Source organism: Epinephelus lanceolatus, chromosome 15 (assembly GCF_041903045.1).
Source record: "Epinephelus lanceolatus isolate andai-2023 chromosome 15, ASM4190304v1, whole genome shotgun sequence".
Taxonomy (NCBI): Eukaryota; Metazoa; Chordata; class Actinopteri; order Perciformes; family Serranidae; genus Epinephelus; species Epinephelus lanceolatus.
In genome coordinates, this window is record NC_135748.1 from 41,317,988 (window position 1) to 41,339,962 (window position 21,975).

Here is a 21,975-nt window from a genome sequence, read left to right on the forward strand (position 1 = left end):
TACAACATCAAAGCTTTAAGAAGTTATTACAGCTCTGATTTGCAGCTTTTGCTTCTCCACAGCAACAGCAGCTTAGGCTCATGGGTATTGTAGTTATCGTTATCTCATCAACTTTTAAGAATCCACTATCGGTTGACTTCAAAATTTAAGTTAAGTGAGATACTCTGACAATCACACAACAATCTATGAAGTTTAATTCAATCAATGTTACTTAAACTCAACACTTCATCCTGACAACTGTGCAACAGAGTCACTCATGATCTGATTTCGACAATTAGTTAACTGTTATAAATCATAAAACATTATACAGCATCAATCTAAATTATCTATTAAAACATACATGTTATGATTATTATAAATAAAACAATGATTATTGTTATTTTATTAACTGCCACTAAGTGTAACCTGCAGCAATGACATACTCTCATTCTCACAGCCTCCACCAACACTGACATCACTGAAGTCTTCAGTCATCACTCGACAGCGCAGAGTCACTTCAGACAGATTGGAAAATGAACAGCTGTGTGTGTGTGTGTGTGTGTGTGTGTGTGTGTGTGTGTCTGTGTGTTTATTTCTCATGCGACATTGAGCACACGGTCCATCACAACCTGTGCAGACACCTCTCTGCTTTTCTATTTTCTGATGAGTTTGTTCTGTGAAGACGACTTGAAGGAAACTTTGTGTACAAGGACACGAGGGTTAGCTGCACCATCTGAGACCTGATTATCACCTGGTGTCTGAAAGCTCCATCTAACAGAGGCAGCGTTGTCAAGCTGATGCTGCTCCCAATGAATTCATTTCAAATCTGAACTGTTGCATCCTGAGCGTCCTCACCTCTGCAGGAGCACGAAAAAGAACCTTTATGTAATTTTCAATTTACCATCACTGATCGGCCACTGAGCCTCATGACAGTGGGCCGTACGACTGACACGACTCTGATTCACTCAGACAACAACCTGAATTCTTCCTCCAGCTGACTGAACCAACAAACTGCTCTGTAACTGTTTGATTTCTGCAAAACTGCCCACTAAGACTTTCTGAGTGACGCCCTGCTTAGAAACAGGCCATTCATTTTATTTTCAGTGTTTTAAACTGATTATAGGTTTCGTTCATGAGTTATGTGAGTTGGAAGAGTGACATCAGTCCTTCTGACACAGAGATCGTGATATAGAGCTGCGACAAAGTCCCTCCTTTATGCCTCCTTTGCAGACACAGAACCAAATGAGGGCAGCTTCAGTTCACTCCAGTATGTGATTTTAAATAGCATGTCAGCATCGCAGAGACAAAAATGGCGTGACATTTAACACAACAGTGTTGGCCTTGAGTGTGACATATAACATGCGTCTCTGCAGCGATTTATAAATAATATCAATTGCATCACATGACAGTAAAAAATATTTATCATCCCTGTTATAGAGTGGCTGATTTCGTCCCATGCTCAGAGGGTAAGGACCTGGACCTCAGTGTCCCCCCCAATTTGTGGACATTTTCGGCCACCGTTCTCCTTTGAGTTAGCCGCTAACTACTACCAGCAACTTTGGGCAGTGGGTTGCACACATAACACGTCATCGAAACATCACATCCATCCTACCAATAGTCCCATCCTGCTGGCTGTCCTGTTTACACCCCTCAAGTGACGTCATTCACTGACAGGCTCCACTGTCACCGAAGCCGATTTAACACGCTCAATTGGCCAAAAAAAAAAAAGCCACTGAGGGGCAATGGAGTGGGACACACTGCAGAGACTAGGGCCAGTGACACTCACCAATGGCCATACAGTGACTAACAGCCAAACCACAGCTTGGCGTGCCAGAGCCTTTAGCCTCAGTGGCTTCTACTCGCTCACGATAGTGTCCATGTGTGACTTAACCACTTGAACACCAACCATGTTGTGTACACGACTTCCCACATCGTAATTATAAACTCACTAGTTCCAGTTGAAGACAGCAAAAGACTGCAAAAAGTTCTTGGGGAAAACTAAAAATCGAAACATCTACAATTCCAATGACAACTGGCAAACTCTGTTTACTACTGATGAAGACCGTTTTATGGTTGAAAGCTCCAAAACGGCATTGAATTGGTAGTGTTTTGTCAACCAACTGTCAGTTATCCATCTACCCATCCATCCATCCATCCATATAACTTTTATGTAATCAGGTAATCTCATCTATGTATCTCTTCCATCCGTCCCAGTATACCTTCCACCACACAGTTAAAGGCCACGGTGGCAGCAGGGCTCCTTAATTGAGACGACACTAATTATCATCTTCATGTTCCAGATTAGATCAGTGCTGATTAGCCTAAAATTACACACACACACACACACACACACACCTGTATCAACAGAAATATCAGTGTGATCCTCAAGATATTATCTCTATGTCTGGCTTCTTTAAAACTCGACTGCATATCTCTGTTTGTGTGTGTGTGTGTGTGTGTGTGTGTGTGTGTGTTACCTCCAGCTGTCTCCACGTGTGCGTTAGGTTGTGTACTCTGCGGTGGAAGTTTTCGGGCAGTTCGGTCCCGCTCCTCTTCAGAGACTCTGCTCGGCCCAGCAGGCTCGTCTTCCTGCTCTCCATCATCATCAGCTCAGCGTGGCTGCTCTGGAGACACACGACAGGACAGACAGCCGTCACGCAGATGGACAGACGTCACCCGAGCCAGAGCGGGGATACTTTTCTATTTTTTACAACAACTGGTTTAACAACTGTAAGTGTATGAAGCAGACTGGTGACATTTACAGATGCTTGTTAGAAACATTTGTTACTGAACTCATCATCTGATTAGTTTCTCTGGTGACATCACAACGAGGGGCAGATCATCAGAATGGTTTGTTCAAATACTAATGAACTAAGCAGTGACAGGTACCACTTTCACAGTTTAAAGGGCAGCTACACCGTCAAGTTCTGCCTCATAGCATATTGAAAACATGCAACAGAGGAGTGTGGGAGCAAAGACTGCAGCAGGAGTGGCCTCATGGTTATGTAATGTCTGACACAGGGAGGCATGGGACATGTGGGAGATGGACCACCGCTCAGTGGAGTTTGTCTTTTAAAGAACCTAAAGAAGTATTTCACTGCTGGAAAGATGGCCTTAAAAAAATAGAAAGTCTCCACAGTAGAAAGACTTGAGTACTTTTGAAACTGGTGCCACAGAACCAGAGAGAACAAAGAAGAAGGACGCTTTTGCTCAAGAACTACCAGAATGCACTGCACTACACCAGACCAATTAACACTATTGCTGGTTGGTGACGTAATGCGAACCCGTCTGTTTGAAACAATGGTGGCCAGCTGACAAGACACAATCTCATATTACAGTTAAACAGTGAGCTACAACATGTTTCTGGAAACATTTGAAGCGAGGAAAAACTCAGTGAAAGAAACTTGGTTTATACTCGAAAAGCTTGGGTTTACTGTTTGATCTCAGTTTTTTCCGTTTTCCAGATTTGTTTCCGCGCACTACCCACATTGATATGATACAAAGCTGGTTGCAAATCAAGTTTCCCTTTAATTCTTGGGGCATGTATTGCCTTTACTGGATGCAGCAGGGAGCTGACAGGAACTGTGGGGCCCCACAGGACTCAAAACAGGGACCTCTGCAAATTTGAACGCAACTTAAACATTTCTAATTGCTAAAATCTAATACAAGATCTTCCAGGCTTTGTTAACCTGTCAAACAGCACCGAGGTCTGTTGGATGGACAGACAGATACACAGATTCTAAAAACATAGTTAAGAGTTACTTCCTCTTTTACTGTAAGTATCAAAGTTTGTTTGACAGTTGGCTCTGAAATGTTTCAACCTTGTCCTTTTGTCAATTTGGCTCATATTGGATAAATCAACAGTTAATACTTTGCCAATATATCAACAGTTTTCAGAGCGTATACCAAGACATGGAAACCCTAGAAATTACGCTCATTAACAACTAATTTGCGTTCCCCAACATTTTTCTGTGGTGCATGTGATGCTGCCTAGTTTATGTCCTTTAATCAACATAACATGGAATCATTTTTAGTGAACGTGTCACAAAGGATGTAATTTTCTCACATTTTCCATCAGTAGCAACTTCAGCATGATTAACACTTTCTATGGTTCTGTTTGAGCAACTCGAAGCACTTGGTTGAGAGAAATGAAAGATCATCAGAGGTTAAACATTTAAATATCATCACTGTGTCAAAGTACTGCACTTTGTAATCATGGGCGGATGATGAGCGAATGTCCCCTGGGCATAGATATGCAAGGCGCCCACTAATTTTTTGAGTCTCTTCCTGGTCAGTACGTGTTAATTTGAGCGATATTTAGGTGAAGGGCCTGTTCCCAGTAAGCCCACTTAGTAATCCATCCATGTTTGTACACACTTGTTCACATTTAGGAACTTAATCCAAGCAGTGATTATGTTTCCTCGAAATTGTATCTGACAACAGAAATACATATTTTGTAGGAGACATGTTTGACTTTAGTTTTATCTTGATATATTTTCCACCCTGACTCTGGGTCTCCACCTGAATCCGATGTAACTGCTGTGAATCCGTCTCACTGCAGCTGCAGTCGAGCCTAAAGGTGTCTTCAGTATTTGATTCTCAAAAGTCAGATTTTTCAGCGGAGTATTCCTTTAACTGGTCTTTTTAAAAACAGAGCAGATCTTTTTTCATTGTTGTTGTTTGCAGCTCATCTCATGATGAAATGTTTGAGGCAGTCGTAGGAGTTTTTGGCACATTTCACTTGCTGCTTTGACCACTTTAAAGGTAAAAGCTGTTGCAGCTCCACAGACGTGCAGCAGGAATCAAACGCAGCAGCAGCCCTTGACGGCAGACTGCAGAGTCCTTTCTGCAGAGATTTTAAAAGAAATGCTGCATTTTGTTCTACGAAGTGTTGCTGAATACTTTCTTTCCTTCTGGTTTAAGCTTCTGTTTGAGCACTGTGGTCGGGGAGCGGAGGAGCTGCACAACACTTTTCTATTAATGCCATGCTCACTTCTTCACTTAGGTCACTGATATTAACCCTCTGTGGTACAAATTATGATGCCAGTTGATTTAAGAAAAAAGGTTTGTCATAAAGTAGAGTAAGTTAAAAGGGTCTGTCAATCCTCCTGAGTGCCAGCAGCTGCTGAACCTGCACACCTAAACCTCATCTACAATCAAGCCACTGCAGAATTAAAACCCCGGCTCAGACATCCAGACTTTGCCAGATCATTCAGTCTCCTCAGCGGTTCACCAGGCCAGCCTCAACCATAACCAGCCATGTCTAATCTCGTTCTTATTTTCTGCCTCTGGATGTGGATGGCTCTATCTTCAGCCCCTCTGCCTGCTCTGCTTCACCATTCCCTGCCCACCTCAGCCATCATTCCTCTCAAGTCTTCAGCCTCTGATCTTCAAACTACAATTAACTGCAATCACCAGCCTATTCCTATCTCTTATTGTTGGTTATACTCACATTTAATTCAAATACTTCAAACTATGGGCACAGTTACACGAACAGTACATCAGTCTGACATTGACTTTAAAGCATGGGAGAAAATGAAACTGGTCACACTATCACTGTATTTTAACACATTTAATTATGAACTCATTTCTGGATACAGGTCTGGACAACAATGCTGCAACATAAGAATGCAGGTGTATGTTTTTTAAGCCTTGGAGTTGGACGTGGAAGATTATCTAGTGCAGATTACTGTGACAATTAATTTCATTACACAACAAAATTCCAATGCTGTCTAATAATTCCATGACGTTTCCAGGCTTAGAAAATCAGACTGTGAAATTTCATGACTTTTCCAGGTTTTCCATGACCGTGGGAAGCCTGAAGACCAAAAACGGTTATGGTGGGATTCCATTAAACGTACGGTTTTGCTTGAGGCAACATTTACATTTTAACAATTTTCTGTTAATTTATTATAAAATAAAGTGTATTAAACAATTAAAATTTTTTCCCAGATTGTAAAAGGACTGACAAAGATGTTTTCAGACTTTTTTGTGGAGACAGATGATGGAGCTGAACCATGTAAAGAAGGCAACATGGCCTCCAGAGAGTCATGTGACAATATAAACAGTGTTGTTGGTTTCAAAAGGGCGCTGACTCTTTTTTTAAGTATTGCAACAGAACTGAGGCGGTACTATGTGAGGTTATACCATAGAGTGTAAATTGGGTTTAGGGTATTAAGAGAGAACTGCCCTTCATCAGCTGAGCCCAACTAATAATTTTACTTGTATTATGTTTTATTTGATTAAAGTAATTCACTTTTCTTGCCTCACACACTGAATTCTTCCATGACCTTCTCTCTCTCTCTGCTCGTCATCTTTCCAGTTACAGCGCCGCAGCCTTCTGATGCTGCACTCATCACTTTTGGTTGATTTCTTTTCATTCGTTTCATCCGTCCTTGTTGCTTAATTTCTCTCTATTATGCTCATCTTCAATCTCTCAGTCTGAACTCATTTTGTCATGACCTCTGTCTTCTCTCCCTCCTTTTCTTTTTCTCTTTTCACAACATCAGTCTCTCTCCTCTTTCAAATCTTTTCCTTCATCCACTCCCTCTCGTTTGCTCAACAACTTTTCCTCATGTTCCTCCTCTTGAAAATACACTTCAGCCTTTTTCATCCTCCTCCCTCCGCTGTCCTTCTCTTTCTCTTCTCTGTTTTTATCTTGAGTCCCTTCATCTTTTGTTGCTCTTCCTCCTTTTGTCCTTGTCTGTTCACTTACAGCGCTCCCTCCATTTCTCAACACTTTGTTGTCTTTACTGTAACACTCCTTCAGCCCTCCTCTGGTATTTACTCAATGCATCCATCTCTTTCTCCATCGCTCTCCATCTATCTCCTCTCTTTATTCCCTCTTTTCAGTTTGTTAGCGTAACTCTCCTTCGATGCCTCCATCTTTTTTTGCTTAATTTCCCTCCTCCTCCTCCTCCTCTCTTTTCTCTTTCTCCTCTTTTCATTTTCTGCATCGATAGCTACTTGATTCTACTTTTCCCTTGTCGTTTATCATTACCGCCCGGCCCCATTTGAATATTTAAATGTCTCTTCTCTGACTCTGTGTGTGTGTGTGTGTGTGTGTGTGTGTGTGTGTGTGTGTGTGTGTGTGTGTGTAAGTAGACGTATGCATGTGTGTGTGTGTGTGTGTGTGTGTGTGTGTGTGTGTTTTTGCTGCGCTGTCATCAGAAAGGCGGCGGCCATTTTTCAATGTCGCCAATTCTGATGGAGATGCTATCGCTCGGCGCTTCACAGCCATCCATCCCCTTCACTTAGCTAATAGCCACGCCGCGAGAACGAGGGATCGACAGGACCAAAAAAAAAAAAGAGAGACGAGTGGAAGGTAAATATGTCGGTGCCGCACTCGTCTAACAGTCAGGAAATTATACGATTTATTCGCTGATGGCAAATATTGATTTAAAAAGGGGAAAGGGAGTCGGTGGGGAGGAGGGAGGGAGGTTGTTTTGTTGTTGTTGTTGTTGTTGTTGTTTGTTTGAAGGATGCCACTGATCCAAAGTCAAAGAAAAGAGGGAGAGGGGGGAGAAAGGAAGATAGACACGCCGATTAAAATGCATGAGATCCGAACTTTGAGATAAGTGCTGAGAGAGGGATCTTGGAGAAATGGGACGGTGGAGGGGAGGAGGGGAGGCTGAGAGTGATGGTGTGAGGAGGGGGGAGGAGAGGGGGGGATGCATGGATGGCTAGTTGTGATGTATTCATGCCTCGAGTCAATCTCCATGCAAGGATGGACTGAGATACACAGGCCTGAGGACGGAGAGAGACGGAGAAGGAAGAGGAGAAGACAAAGAAAGAGTGTGAGTCTGTGTGTGTGTGAGTCTGTGTGTGTGTGTGTGTGTGTATGAGGAAGAAAAGAGAAACATACAGTAAATAAACAGAGTGAAGGAGACAACACGAGTGGACGTCCACACTAACAAACACCAGAGACGTGACAGGGGGCTGAACATGGTGAGCTAAACCTCCCAGCACTCCTCAGAGTCTCAGGAGGAACTGAGGGGTGAGACGTGTGGACGTTAGAAAAGGTTTATGAGGTGTCCACTAATGCGAGAGCGACAACCTGGTGACGGCCAATCACATCTCCTCGTAAGGCACAGTTATGCTCCACTTACCCTCCTAACTTTAAAGATATGCATGGAAATACATCTCTGTACCATGCATTCACCATAAAAATGTTGCCATTGTATGTTTCTGCAAACCAGGGATACACTACGAGTTAGCACCCCATGAATAACGTTACATCCTTGATGTATACTTAGGATATGAAGGTAAAGTTACGGAGGTTAAGGAAAAGAAACATGGTGAGGACGCACCTTAAAATGACTCAAAAGTTCACACGGTTACAAACATGTGACCCCAGAGGAAAGTCTGGGGTTTTACAACTCATCTATCACTCCAAAATGCCTCCTTACAAGATGGCTCAGGACTGCTTCCTTGTTTAGTAGCCTTTTTGAAATATGTGGAATAAGTACAAATTTGGGTGCATAACTTTTCGTAGGAAAACATAGAAAAGTTTGTGAGAAGATCCTGAAACGTTCAACAATGCTGTGGTTAACGTGTGGTTATGTTTAGGCACAAAAACCTCTTGGTAATGGTTAGGAAAAGATCATGTTTTAATGGCTTAATATATCTGTTTCTGGTGGCACTTGGTGAAAACCAACCACTTTTTGTGCAGCTTGGGAGCTGTCTCATCTAGGTGACCTGCCATCAACCATCTCTACCCCCTCCCAAAGACAAAGTCGGCTCATACACTACATCAGTTTAGAAACGCAACATATTCATGGTTTCTAGAGAAAGACAATGGCAACATTTTCTTCTGGCAACTTGGCTGAGCTGTATGCCTGCAGCATAGAGTGTAAAACCAATTGACTAAGCTGCCATGATGTCTCATTGGTTTGAAGCCTCCAGTTTGGCATAGTGGCGGTGCCATCTTGGTTTTTGGAGACAGAAGTGACCAGGTTTGGGTGAGAGGCTGGAGCTTTGGAGGGGTGGATCTGACTGAGTATCAGAGGACATTATCAGCAGACAACCTGTCACTCAAAGAACCCTGTCTTTAATTATGCATAGCTTTAAACCTTAATGAAATAAAAACAGGTGAATTCTATAAACATTCCCTCTCCATACAGTTGTCATAAATGTTGAAAATAACTACAGAGACCAAAACTGTTTTTGTACCAGGCTGTAAACATGTTTATTTCTGCTGTAAAGTTGGCCATTTTAACATGGAGGTCTGTGGGGACTGACTTGCTCCTGGAGCCAGCCTCAAGTGGACATTAGAGGAACTGCAGTTTTTGGCACTTTTACACTGGCTTCACGTTTCAGCCCCAAAAGTTGCTGCTTGGTCGGCAGGCTTTCAGTTTAACAGAGACAAGAGGCTGTTTGCTTCTCTGTGTCAGTATATAGTAAAGCACAGTAAGGGTTGGAGATCCATTAAACAAAGTGGGAGTCCAGGCAAAATATTTCCTAAGAAAGCTCTAAAATCACCGAAGGATAGCAAGAAACTGGCGATGATGCAAAAAATGAGAGGGGCTGAAGGATTCCCCTTCTTGTTTGATGCTTTCCTCAGAGATTACACATTCAATGAGCTGTCAAAAAGTCATGTAAGTTGCTGAATAAAGTCGTAGGTTGCTTATTTACACAATGATTGCTTAGAAAAAAGTTAGTCGTTGGCGTGTGAACGTTCCCACAGTGAAGGATACGAAGTGTCACAGGCTGTGTTGTACAGTTAGTTTGATTTCAGTGGATTTTAACTTTAAGCTATGTCTGAAAAAAACTGTTAATGTGTGAAAATGATGTGAATGAGTTTTTAACAGCTCGTCTGTTTGATTGTCTTTACTGACATTTAAACTGAGTGAACACAGAGAAAGTCTGAGGCGACAGGAAGTTGTGCTCTTGTGTGTTTATCCAGATAACATCATCATTTTTAAAAAAGCTACATTTACACTAAAATACAAGATTAATGTTTTCTGGTACTCATTTAAAAAAGCTCAGTTTTTGCGCGAGAAAAAGAGAAAAGTAAGTGTTTTAGATTTCAGGCTGCTTAATATGGACATTTATAGTGTGTGAGTGCGACAAAGTGATGTGAATCACAGTTCCACTTTTTCTGGACCTTTATTTTACAAGGAGATAATCCTTTCCAACTCCTCTACCTTCATCTTCTTCTATGATCACTTTCAGGGCTCACAGGAGAAATGCAGAGACCCCTCTGACCTCTGACCTTTCGTTTCTCCTGGTCTCTTGGATAATGTAGGAACTCTTTCTGCTGTTGAAGCTGTTTAAAGTTTGTGTTGATGAGAGCAGCGGCTCAGTGTCTGAGACTAAAAACACAAAACATCAATCGTGACTAATTTAAATTAATTAGTTGTTGCCTCAGTCCCATATGTTGAAGATCCACTTTCACTAAAGCTGTTTACTTGTGACACATTTCATCCCTCAGAAGTCTGAAATATGATGTGAACCGTTATGTAGAATAAAAAGGCAGCATGTGCATGTGGTTCTTTTGGTAGATGAAACTCTACACATCAGACAATATGAAAGTGATTAACACATTTTTGTTAACATTTGTACGGATGTTAGTTTCAGTTAATTTTGCTTTCGATAACCACAACACCCATTAACCATTAACTAACCAGTTAACTTTTAAGGGAAAAAAACAAACAAACACAAAATTATGTGAAAAACAAGAGGCCTTTCATTTTAAATATTAGTCTTGCGCTCCACTGGAGCTTAAGGATCACATTTCAAAGCCCACCTTCCAGTCACCACTCGTCAGCTAACCTTAGCCTTGTCCGCTCTGCGCTGCTGTGATTACTACTAGTGACTGTCCCAGTGACCATGTTGCTGCTGTACATGGTGGCCACCCTCCGATCTCCCTCCACTTAGTCAAAGTGAGTAATTTTGAGCCGCAAAATATAGCATAGATGACCTGACATGACTCTGACCAAATTGGGGTCGGTGAGGAGAAGCAATTGTTCCCAGAACTGGTTATCGAAATAACAGGAAACAGCAGCTTAAGTGACAGGAAACACCTTTTAATGTGTGTATTGGAAATCTTGTAGATGTGTCAAGTGATGTCATGGTGTACCAATTCTTTGGCTTACTCGCCAGTAAACCCTCAAACGTCCAGTCCTATGTGTTTTAAGTCTCTTTATTCCACACCAAAAACCTCTTTAGCACTGTTAACTATGTTAGCACCATTAGCCTTGCTGACACTGCTAGCGGTGTTCAAAGAGCTAATGCAATTTCATCAATGCTAAAGGGGTTAGCGGCTCAAAATTGAGCAGCTTACATACTGTTACTACCCTGGGAGAGACTGGTGGGTGGCCACCAGGTACCCCAGCAATGCATGCTGGCACCAGGTTAGCATCACTGGCGGTAATCGCCAAATGAGCTGTGCTGCTAGCTAATTCTCACCAGATCCAGGTTGTGAATAGTGCAGTTAACTGAGGGGTAGAAAAATTAACCCACAGACCAACATGCATAACAAGTCAAAAATATTTTCAGCGGTTAACTAATTAATGGTTAACTATTAACATCACTAATGTGTACTTAATTATACAAAAATGTGTCTATATATATGGCACAGTATACATTATTATAGTATATATAATGTATGTGTGTATGTATGTGTCAGTTTATGTACAAAAATGTTTACTATGGAGATATATATATATTTTACAATTAGTGGAAGCCTTGAACCAAGTAATTCCGCCTTAGATAAACTGTAAATGTGAATTTTGACATTTTATAGACTGAATGATGAATGAATTAAGTGAGAAAATAATTTACAAATCATTCTATTATGGCAATTATTGTAATTTGCAGCTCCAACTTTACCTATTTTCCAATATTCAGATCTAAATATACCAAAAATCTACTACAACAACAAATGCGAAGCAGCAATAACTGGTGGAATAGTCTAATATACTGCAGATATTTAAACTCATACATTGTTATTATTTTAAAAATATATATCAGTATGAATATGGGTTAAGAAAACACAAAAAGAGCTTTCCAAAAACACAGAGAAACGAGGGATAAATGCTTGACAAAACAGATGAGAGGGGGAGAGGGGGAGGAGAGGAGAGAGGAGGGATGAGGGGGAGAAAATCAACAAGCAATCATAAGTTTAATTTGGTCTCCATATTAATGAGCACGGAGCTGAAATGTCAGCAAAAATGCAGTCATACATGAAAAACATTTAATGCATTTTGAACATTAGTTTTTTTTCTCCCCTTCTCTCTTCTCGCAGATTCATCTTATCCGCCAAATGAGAGAAGTTTGTCGGAGGCTGCGTAACGGAACGATTTTGTTGTCGCGGCAACTAAAGTTCGGGGGAAGTGATAAGGACGCATCTTCATCCTCCTCCTCTTCATCATCATCTTTTCTCTCCTCCTGTCTGTGTGTCATTTTAACACTGATTCTCTCCTTGGCTTCCCTCTTGTCATAAGACAACACTTTCCTCCTCCTCCTCCTCCTCCTCCTCTCTGTGTGCTCCCTTCCCTCTTCTTCTTTACTGAGCCCACATGGTTGATTCCTCTTCATACACAGATGTAAAATATATCTCTATTTGCTTGTTTCTTCTGTAATTAAAGCAACTGCCTCAGGGCCGTAGCCATGATTTTTAAAAATATTGAGATAACCCCCCCGACACGTATTGCCTATCTCCATGGTAATTACAGGATGTTTACAATAACAAGAAGATGTAGCTACAGGAAACACACCATGGTTTAAGTACAGTGAGGTTTAGGAAAAGTTTAGGGTTAAGTAAAAAGTGAACATCCATTTCTGAATGAGCACCAGATATAATCCATGTAACTGCCCATTATGAGCAAAGTTCCTAAAGATACTGGGCAGTGAATGACAAACATTAATCTTTCATATTATATCTATAAAGTTTACTGATATATATCAGACAGCAGAATGTAAATTTTCTTCCCCAACATGAAGTTGTAAATGCTTTTTCCAAGCTCCAAACTGCATGGGAATTCTATTCTTCTATTTATTCACCGGCCAAAAGGACACAATTTTAAATATTAGAATACGGGAATAATCATATGATATGTAAACCCACAAATTTCTATCAAAAATATTAAAGACATGTCCACTGTGTCCTCATGCTACGACCCTGGCTTTACTAAAGGCTCTAACAATACTGTGGTGGCCACTTTTATTACTACAACTAATACAGCTACTGGCAGTATGTCGAGTCCAGAATCCACATCGCTTTAGTCCCTAAATCTAAACAGGAATCTGACTTGGACACATGGCGCAGTGAAGCTAGAAAGTTAAAAGTTAAGAGTTTAAAGGGAAACTCTGGTAGTTTTCAACCTGGACCCTGTTTTCCTAGGTTTTTGTGTCCAAGTGACTGATGGAGACAACAGTTTTTGAAACTGGCCCAGTATTGAGAGAGACAGAGAAAGGGCGCAGTGGCGAAACCAGTTGTAATGTAATCTTGTGGGGCAACTGTGCACCGTCAATTTAACTCCATTAAAAGTGCTCATTTTTGCCACTGACAGGCTCAGATTGTTTTTCTAAGTGTCTTACAGCACTACAGAATGGACCTTACAGAGAAATAAAAGCTCTTTCTTGAAGACTCAGTCTGAAATCTCGCTGACTTTCCCTCATTGCCAAAATCACCCAAAGATTCAGTCATGACATTGAAAATCTTTTAGATAACACTAAGCTATGATTTCTGTCCTCCAACAGAACACAGTCTTCCCAGCAGTGAGACCTGGTCACAGGGCCGCTGCTGGTCATTTGGGTGCTGTAAGTGTAATCGTTTTGAAAAGTCACAAAACGTTACAAACTCTGCCTATATGTTGACGTACAGAAGAACTATAGGACGAGTATTTTTCAGCAGATGCAGGAGGCTCTATGGAGGCCAAACGTGTCTGGGTCGTTAATAAGGTCATTATCCGACAGCTTCAGAGTGAGTTCTGCACTAACACTGATGACAGTAAGATCATTTAGATGTTCCTGTCCTATTGTTGAAAACAAGTGTGTTTTAATAAGCTTCAGTTTTTGACAAACTTTACTCAGCAGAGGCAACTGGCTGTGTTAATAACTGTAATAAAAAAAGTGAGCTTGCGCTGCTGCTGCACCTTGTTCACTGATCTAGCGGCAGCGAACCTCAAACCTGAGAGAGTTAATACAAAATGTGCAACATGTATGTATGAATAACTTTTACAGGGTTCTGGTCGTCCTCTCACAGATTGCAAGTGGAAATGGGGAGGTGACGGCTGCAGGTCTCTCAATACTGAAACATTTAAAGAAAAAAACGCTGTCTCCGTTTGTCACTAAGACACACCTCATGGAAAAAAGGCTCCACATTGAAAAATATGGAAATTTGCTTTAATTTAAAAAGGTAAATACAAGAATTATAAACAGCTGAGACTAAATAATAATAATAAAATGCTACATTATTCTACATAAACTTTTTGTACAAAGATAAAGAATAATAAAACTGCTGCATAATGAAACATTTACAAATAATCACAATGTGACATTCTCTCATTTCTCTGCTTTCTAACGCAGCTTTACTCCTTCTGACTCCTCCTCCTCCTCCACATCCACCTGTCTCTGCTGTTTTCTCCTGGAACAAAGTGTGTGTGTGCACGAGATACACAAAGAGGGCGAAAACACTGTACGCTTGCTTACATTTGTGTGTGTGTGTGTGTGTGTGTGTGTGTGTCTCCAGTTGAGATGGATGTTCCACCAGCTCTGAAAGAGCAGGAAGTGGCTCTCTGACACCCCATTTATACTGCCAGACACTTCAACCTGTGTGTGTGTGTGTGTGTGTGTGTGTGTGTGTGCACAGCCACATAAACATCTTTAAGTGACATCACCTTCCTCAAACTGCCTCCAGTTTACAATAATTGCAATAATTACGACGTATGTTTTGCCCCAGTTTGTTTTTCAAAGACATAATTGTCGACTGCATGTTTGTATTTTTCATTTCTATACATCCATGTCAAGCATTTACAAATTATAGCTATTACATCCTACATTTACCAAACCAATTTCCAATCTGCTTCGAAATCTCAAGACGATTCTTGACAAATATTCACTTGTTTTTATTATTTATTAGAAATGACCTGTGTTTAACGTACAACTTTTTATTAAGCCCTTATATATACTCATTTTACAGCTGCGCTCTGTTTTTATTTAGGATGAGAAATAAAATAACAGGAACAGACTCGTAAAGAGAACACTATAATGCATAGTAATCATTTTTCTATTAAATGTTTCATACTTTTCTGTCTCAATATTTTAGATCCTCTCATATAAAAAGTATTTCTACCTTCCTGATGCTGTAACACTGAACTACTGTAAACCTGTAACTCCACATTTAAACCAAACTTAATCTCGGCCTCCTGCGCTGCTCAGAGTCTCTGGACGTTTCTCTTTCACCAAATTAAAAACCCTTCTGTTTGGACAAAAAGATGCAAAAAAAAAAAAAAAAAAAAAAAGGCAAAGAGACTTTCTCTCTTTCCAAACGAGGCGACACAACAAAAGGCCCCGGCAACATGTTTTAATTGTCGCCATGGAAACCAGATGAATGAGCCCATTTGACTGGCCGGTAAAGACGGCTCGCCATTCAGCCTCGCTGCGAGTCACGTGTGTGTGTGTGTGTGTGTGTGTGTGTGTGAGGCTGGGAGGTCATTAGTACAAAGCAAGGAGGGTGAAATTTCTACCAGTGTGTTGAGATAGAGAGACGGAGAGGAAGAAAACAAGAGAGGGAAGAGAAAACAGAGAGCAACATAACAGTCAGCTGAATGAATGCACATACTAATAACTGTCCATTAAAAAAGCAAAAGGAAAAACCAATAAACAATCCTCTCGGCTGTTTATGGATTTCCTGATTCACCTGAAAATGTCCCTTTAACTGCAGTAATATGTGCGGAAGCTGTGTTGTGTCTGGGTCAAATGAAGGGTTAAAATACGGTAGTACTTAAAGAGAAGACAGGTGGTTTTAGTCATTTGTGGAACAGATGACATGTGAATGTCGACATTACTGACAGTATGACCTTTTTGTCTTGCGTCACTCTCTGGACAAACTTTACATTTTTAGCTTCTTGAGTGGTAAGGCCCTGCTCAGACCAAAGATTCAGGACCAGATGAGTTGAAACATGCAACTATGTGCCTGTTTACACCGATGCATCTAGACAAGATGGTGTATCTCCTCCACAACAGTGACTCTTTGTACTTCTGTTTTAACTTTCAACGAATTGTTTTTCGGTAGCTGAGGGCAACGCATTCTCATAGAACGGTTCATATGATATCTCACGAAGATGCAGTCACAACAGTTCGTTCGATATCTCACAGATTAGCACCCCATGAACGAAGCTCAAGGGGAAAGTCTGTAGATTTGTGACCCATCCACCACACTGACCTCGACCTTTGACCATTAAAGTCAAATCAGTTCATCTTTGATTCAAAGTGGACGTCCATGCCATTTTTACTGAGTCACAGGTGACACCATCAGCCAGCCTGAGTTGGTATGACACGAGGCAGGTAACACCACTGCAACTTTTCCCTGCACCATTGTAAAACCGTTTCATCTTGTCATAAGTCTTTGGTCTGAGCTGGGCTTTAAGCTCTATGAACAGCAAAATCATCAACGTGTTATTTGTTCTGTTAAGTGTGTTCATATTGTGGAGTGTGATGAACACTGCGGCCTCTGGGGGATGCTAGCAGGGCTTTATAGCAGGGGTCGCATTAACCGGATATTCTCGGTCATTGACCGTTTTTTTACAACAATGACCGGAAAATCTGAAGGCCGTCGGTCATTTGACCGGTTGCAATTACCACCCCTGCCCACTTGGCGGCGGAGTATGCAGTCAGTGGTTTAAGTGGCTGCTGTTTTCACGCTGCAGAGAAAAAGTCATTCATCTGCTTCATGTAGCGTTGTTGACATGACGGCCTGGACACACCAGATGCGTTAGTACCGCAGAAGTGCTGCGAGTATACTCGCAGGCGCTTGACTGTCCACACAGGCAGCGCATTTCTCCTGCACTCTCCGCGCCGGTTAAACATCGACTCCACTCGTCTGTTCCCGTCAGTACTCGTTTTTTCACTTCAACAGGTCATTTTAAACATGGGTAGGTCCATATTTTAATCGTTTTTTATAACGTAATAAGTTAATGACAATTTGTCATTGCATGTCCATGTATTGAGCGTGTTGGATAAACACTGAATGAATAGGGCATATTGTTCTGACCATTTTATTTATGTAGCTATGTCTGTAGGCTCAGTGACACAAAATTAAAATTGTAATGAAGTGATTAGGGTATTGAAAAATATGTTTGATTATGCACTGTTGTGTTATTTTAAATTATAAACATGGTATTCCCTCACATTCCTCAGTACATGCTGTTGTTATTTTATTTTGAAAATTGGCCGGATCCTATCTGTATTATCATTTAAAAACGAAAATTAAAATGACCGGTAAAAATAGATTATGACCGGATTTTTATGACCCTGTTGGTCAAAATGACCGGCGACGAAAAAGTCTAGTGCAACCTCTGCTTTGTAGTATCACTCTGGTTATAATCATTTGCTCTATTCGTCATTATCAGACAGAAATATAACAGTATATAAATATATAAAGAAAACACCATCAGCTGACTTTGATTTTACCCATTTATTACTAATAAAACTGCATTTTTCCACAGTTTGTAGTTTTATTTGTGTCAGCTGAATATTGTTGGTCCAAAAAAAAAGATAAAGAGACAGAGAGTGTGAGTGTTGGCAGTGAGGAGGTTGAGTCATACAGGCTGTGGGATGTCGTTGTAGGTTGATGCCAGGTGACCTCTGACCCCCTAAGAACCCTGGGAATTCTCTCCTGGCAAGACAGTGCCAAACAAAACAATACCAACAGAAGAAGAAAGTGGAGAGGAATTCCACATAAACTCTACAGTCGGGTTCTGACAGCCAGTTTTAGTTGGGTCTGGGTTTGAATGCTAACAAATCTCGGATCTAATCTCTCCTCATTATTTTCTTATTAACCGTTAGCAATTAGCTGACAGTACTGTGCCAATGATCGCAAGTGTTTTTGTAGACCAACGAGAGTTTTTCCTGTAGAAATACACAAGATCTGGATGATCGCATCACTGTGAGAGTGATGTACAAATAGAAAATAAATATATTTAAAAAAAAATGATGGACTTCTTTGGGGTTAACACTGAGCTTTAGAGTTGAAGTTAGTGTTAGTTTAAGGTCAGAGGCCAGTGAATGAATTATGTCAATGAGTGTCCTCATGAGTTTAGAAGTACAAATGTGTTTGTGTGAGCTGCTGACCCCATAGGAAGCTGGATGGATCACACTATTCAGGACCTGAACAAAGAGCAGCTTTATACTGAGAGAGAGGGAGACACAGAGACAGAGGGAGACACACAATCCGGCCTGACCAAATTATAGCTCAAGAAAAAGAAAACTCCATCGACTCAAAGACACCTACCACAAAAATGTAATAAACCTTGATGCTTTTTGGCTCTAAACAGACGGCAAACTATCTGATCGCCATGACCGATCAGAAACTGAGAATGACACTCAGACTCAGTGATCTCAGCCAGGGTATAGAAGCTGGCTGACACTGGCAGACTTGCCTGCCTTGAGAAGACAGGTTGTCTCAGCTCTGTGTTGAGAGACAGGTGGAGACAGAGCAACATTTATATGAAGACATCAAAACAAAGTTCTTCATGAAAATTAAATGTAAACTCTGAGATTTTGATTCACTGTCTGACCAGACTAAAGCGCAACATCAACTTGGAGAAGCACCATAAAAGCAGCATGTCACAGCCTGAGAGGGAATTTCTTAAACTTTGGCACAAACGTCCACTTGGACTCAGCAATGAACTGATTAGATTTTGGTGGTCACAGGTCACTGTGACCTTGCATGCATATCAGTCTTGTAAATGCAGTTCTCTCACAAATACCTTGAAGGAATTTCGTCACATTTGGCACAAACATCCACTTGGACTGACAAATAAACTGATCAGAATTTTGTGGTCAAAGGTCACTGTGACCTCACAAAACATATTTTTGGCCATAACTGAAGAATTCATACACTTAGTCTGACAAAACTTGACACAAATGTCTAACAGGATAAAATAATGAAGGTCAAAAGGTCAAAGGTCAGCTTGACTGTGACATCATCATGTTTTAACGTCATATCTAAGGAACAGAAGGGGAGACATTTGGTCAGATGCTGAATTGGTGACTCTAATCTTGAAACTGTGCTGATTGTATAGATCTTCTGTGTGTGAAGCATCCATGTTTTCACTGACATGGATGGAGACTGTCAGAGACACTGGACTGGTGGGTGGAGTCATACAACTGCAAAGTGGTAATTCTACTTTACACTTGATACTTATGATTTTGTATTGTATATTAAATTTTTCTTTAGTCACCCTAAACAAACTTAAATTACTTGTATATGTAACATAGCTACAACACACACATACACACGCAAAACATGTTTAAAGATAAACATATATCAGACATACAAGATATGTATGTCTATTTATCTACTGTATACGCTGTATCTAATTACCCATTTTACTCTATGTTGGTAATATTGCTCTGCATGTGATCTGCTGTTAATTCCATTCACAGGCTCTCAATTGTGATTGTGCTTTAGCAACACAAGTCAAATATGCCAGTGAAGCCTGCTGAACTGAATAGAGAGAGAAAGTGTTGGTTTGTTCGGCCGTTGATGCGTATGTGTGTGTGTTTCTCTGTAATATTGTTTTTACTTTAATTCCAGTTGAGCAGACCAGACTGAAAACAATTATTAGTGATATTAAAGATCAATAAAAGTTAGTTATTGCATTTATTATTTACCTTCCTCTGTGTTCTCTGGAAACAGATTCTTTTTATTAAAGTGTCTCTAAATAATAATCAACTCTCACTGAAGTGAAATTAATAAGAAGGCGACAGATCCTCCTCTATTCACTGTGTACACTGAGTCAATTTACTAATCATCTCAGTGCTCTGTGTGTTTGTGTGTGCATGTGTGTGTGTGTCCACTGACTTACAGTCTTACTGAAGTGGGCAGGTGTTGGTCAACAACACAGCCTCTGTTGTTGGCTTCCGCCACTGTGTGTGTGCATGCGTGTGTGTGTGTGTGTGTGTGTGTGTGTGTGTGTGTAAATGGAGTAAATGAGACAAACAGAAAGTCAGAGGAGGCCGACGCAGTGATCTCTATTTACCTCGACTGCAGAGAGAAGCAGGAGTTTATCTGAGAGCAGCTTTTATTCCTAAACGTCCCGTCCTGTCACGTCTCAGTCAGACGCCTCTCTGTTCTCTCATCTGCTCCCTTTTTAATTTACTGTTAACACAAACTCAACACTTCGACCTGTTGTCTCTGTAAATTCAGTTTTCTGAACCTTTCTACAGTACTACCAGCATCAGTACAACACAATAAAAACAGAGCAGAGCTGCAGACACACTTGAGTCCAGTTTGAGATAAATCCAGTTTGGAGATCAAGTTAAAACAGGGACAGATTGAGACTAAGTCAGCTTTCACATCAGGGACCAGGCTCACATCAGAGTACACTTGACCACAAACTCCAGTTCGTTTGATTGGTGTGAACACTGTATCATAACTGGGCAACTGCACGAGTCCACTTAAAAAGGTGGTCTCAGGTGCAGTTCATGAGTTCTCTGGTACGATTTCCATCAGGTGTGAACATCAGCTGCACCAGAACACAGCGGTGGACTGCTGCAGCCTCTTTTACGCAGCGATCACGCCATGGGGCTGCTGTGAAGTCCCTTCTTTATGCTGCCTTTGCATTTTTACACAGAACCAAACAACAGGGGCATCATGCCGCCCCACAACAACAATAATTTAGCGTCTCTGTTATATGGCGACTGATCTTGTCCTCTGCTTGGAAGACATTTACAGCCGCTGCTCGTCTTCTTTGAGTTAGCTGCTAACTGCTACCAGCACCCTTGCTGCCCATGATCCTGTCCTGCTTGTGTCCCTTTAACATAGATGTCATTTCAGCAGTGCTACCACCTCCAATCCCAGCTAAAGGATGAAACCACCATGCCCCCCCTTCTGCGATTGTACCATTTATAAAGAACGGTGAGGCAGAATGATGGCATGAAATTCCTGCCTTGAAGAGGCAGTGTAAAAGGGGTTTAGGTAACATGTAGCAGTCAGAGTAGAGTCGCAAAGGCATTTTTTTTGTGTGTTGCACAAACATCCTGCTTTGATATATCTTGAATCATGGAGGCCAAGAGCTTGTTGACACACTTCAATTAAGAAAAATAAAACCTGATTTATAAAACACATTTGATAAAAGTTGATTTTATTTGGAAATATTTAAATCTTTTTCCTGCACTGACAGATTTTAGGGACTTAATAATTAAATTAAATCAGATTTGTTTTCCAGAGCATAAATATTTTTCTTAATGTTCATCATGAGAGACACCTGTGATATAACTTCAGTAACTTCAGCTCAGAGCTTTGGATTTAGAAGTTTGAAATGTGATAGAAAAAGGAACTGACGTAAATCTGCCTCAATGCTGAAATATTTGGTAAAGTTGTGCTAAAAAATACTTCTGATTATTTCAGAAACAACATCAGTCATACAATCTAACTATTAAGAGTCTGATTTCTCTCCACACATTTCACACTGAGGAAAATAATTACTACCTGCACTCGTAAATGCAACAGGATATTATACGAATTTAGTATCTCTATGGGAACTGACAGAGTCCTGTCATCATCACCACTCTCTCATTTGATCCTTGATTCCTTCCTTTCCTCTTTTTCTCCTCCTCCTCCTCCTCTCTCCATTCCACTACAATGACAGAAATGTAATAGCATGGCTCTCAGCATGTGTGTGTATGTGTGTGTGTGTGTGTGTGTGTGTGTGTGTGTGTCCAGCAGACCGACCATGTCGCCTAAACGACAGACAATCTTTATTCTAATGAAGAAGGTGCCAAGGTCAAACGGAGAGCAGGGTGATGAATGGAGAACACACACAC

At 40.9% G+C, this 21,975-nt stretch overlaps 1 protein-coding gene across 1 annotated transcript in view; it reads right to left on the reverse strand.

The window, feature by feature from the left end:
* akap6 (A kinase (PRKA) anchor protein 6) overlaps positions 1–21,975 on the reverse strand; it is a 279,493-nt gene that overhangs the window by 66,883 nt on the left and 190,635 nt on the right. The window contains exon 16 of the mRNA XM_033643340.2: positions 2,457–2,603. Coding sequence (XP_033499231.2) covers positions 2,457–2,603 — 147 coding nt within the window. The remainder of the gene's footprint in view (positions 1–2,456; positions 2,604–21,975) is intronic.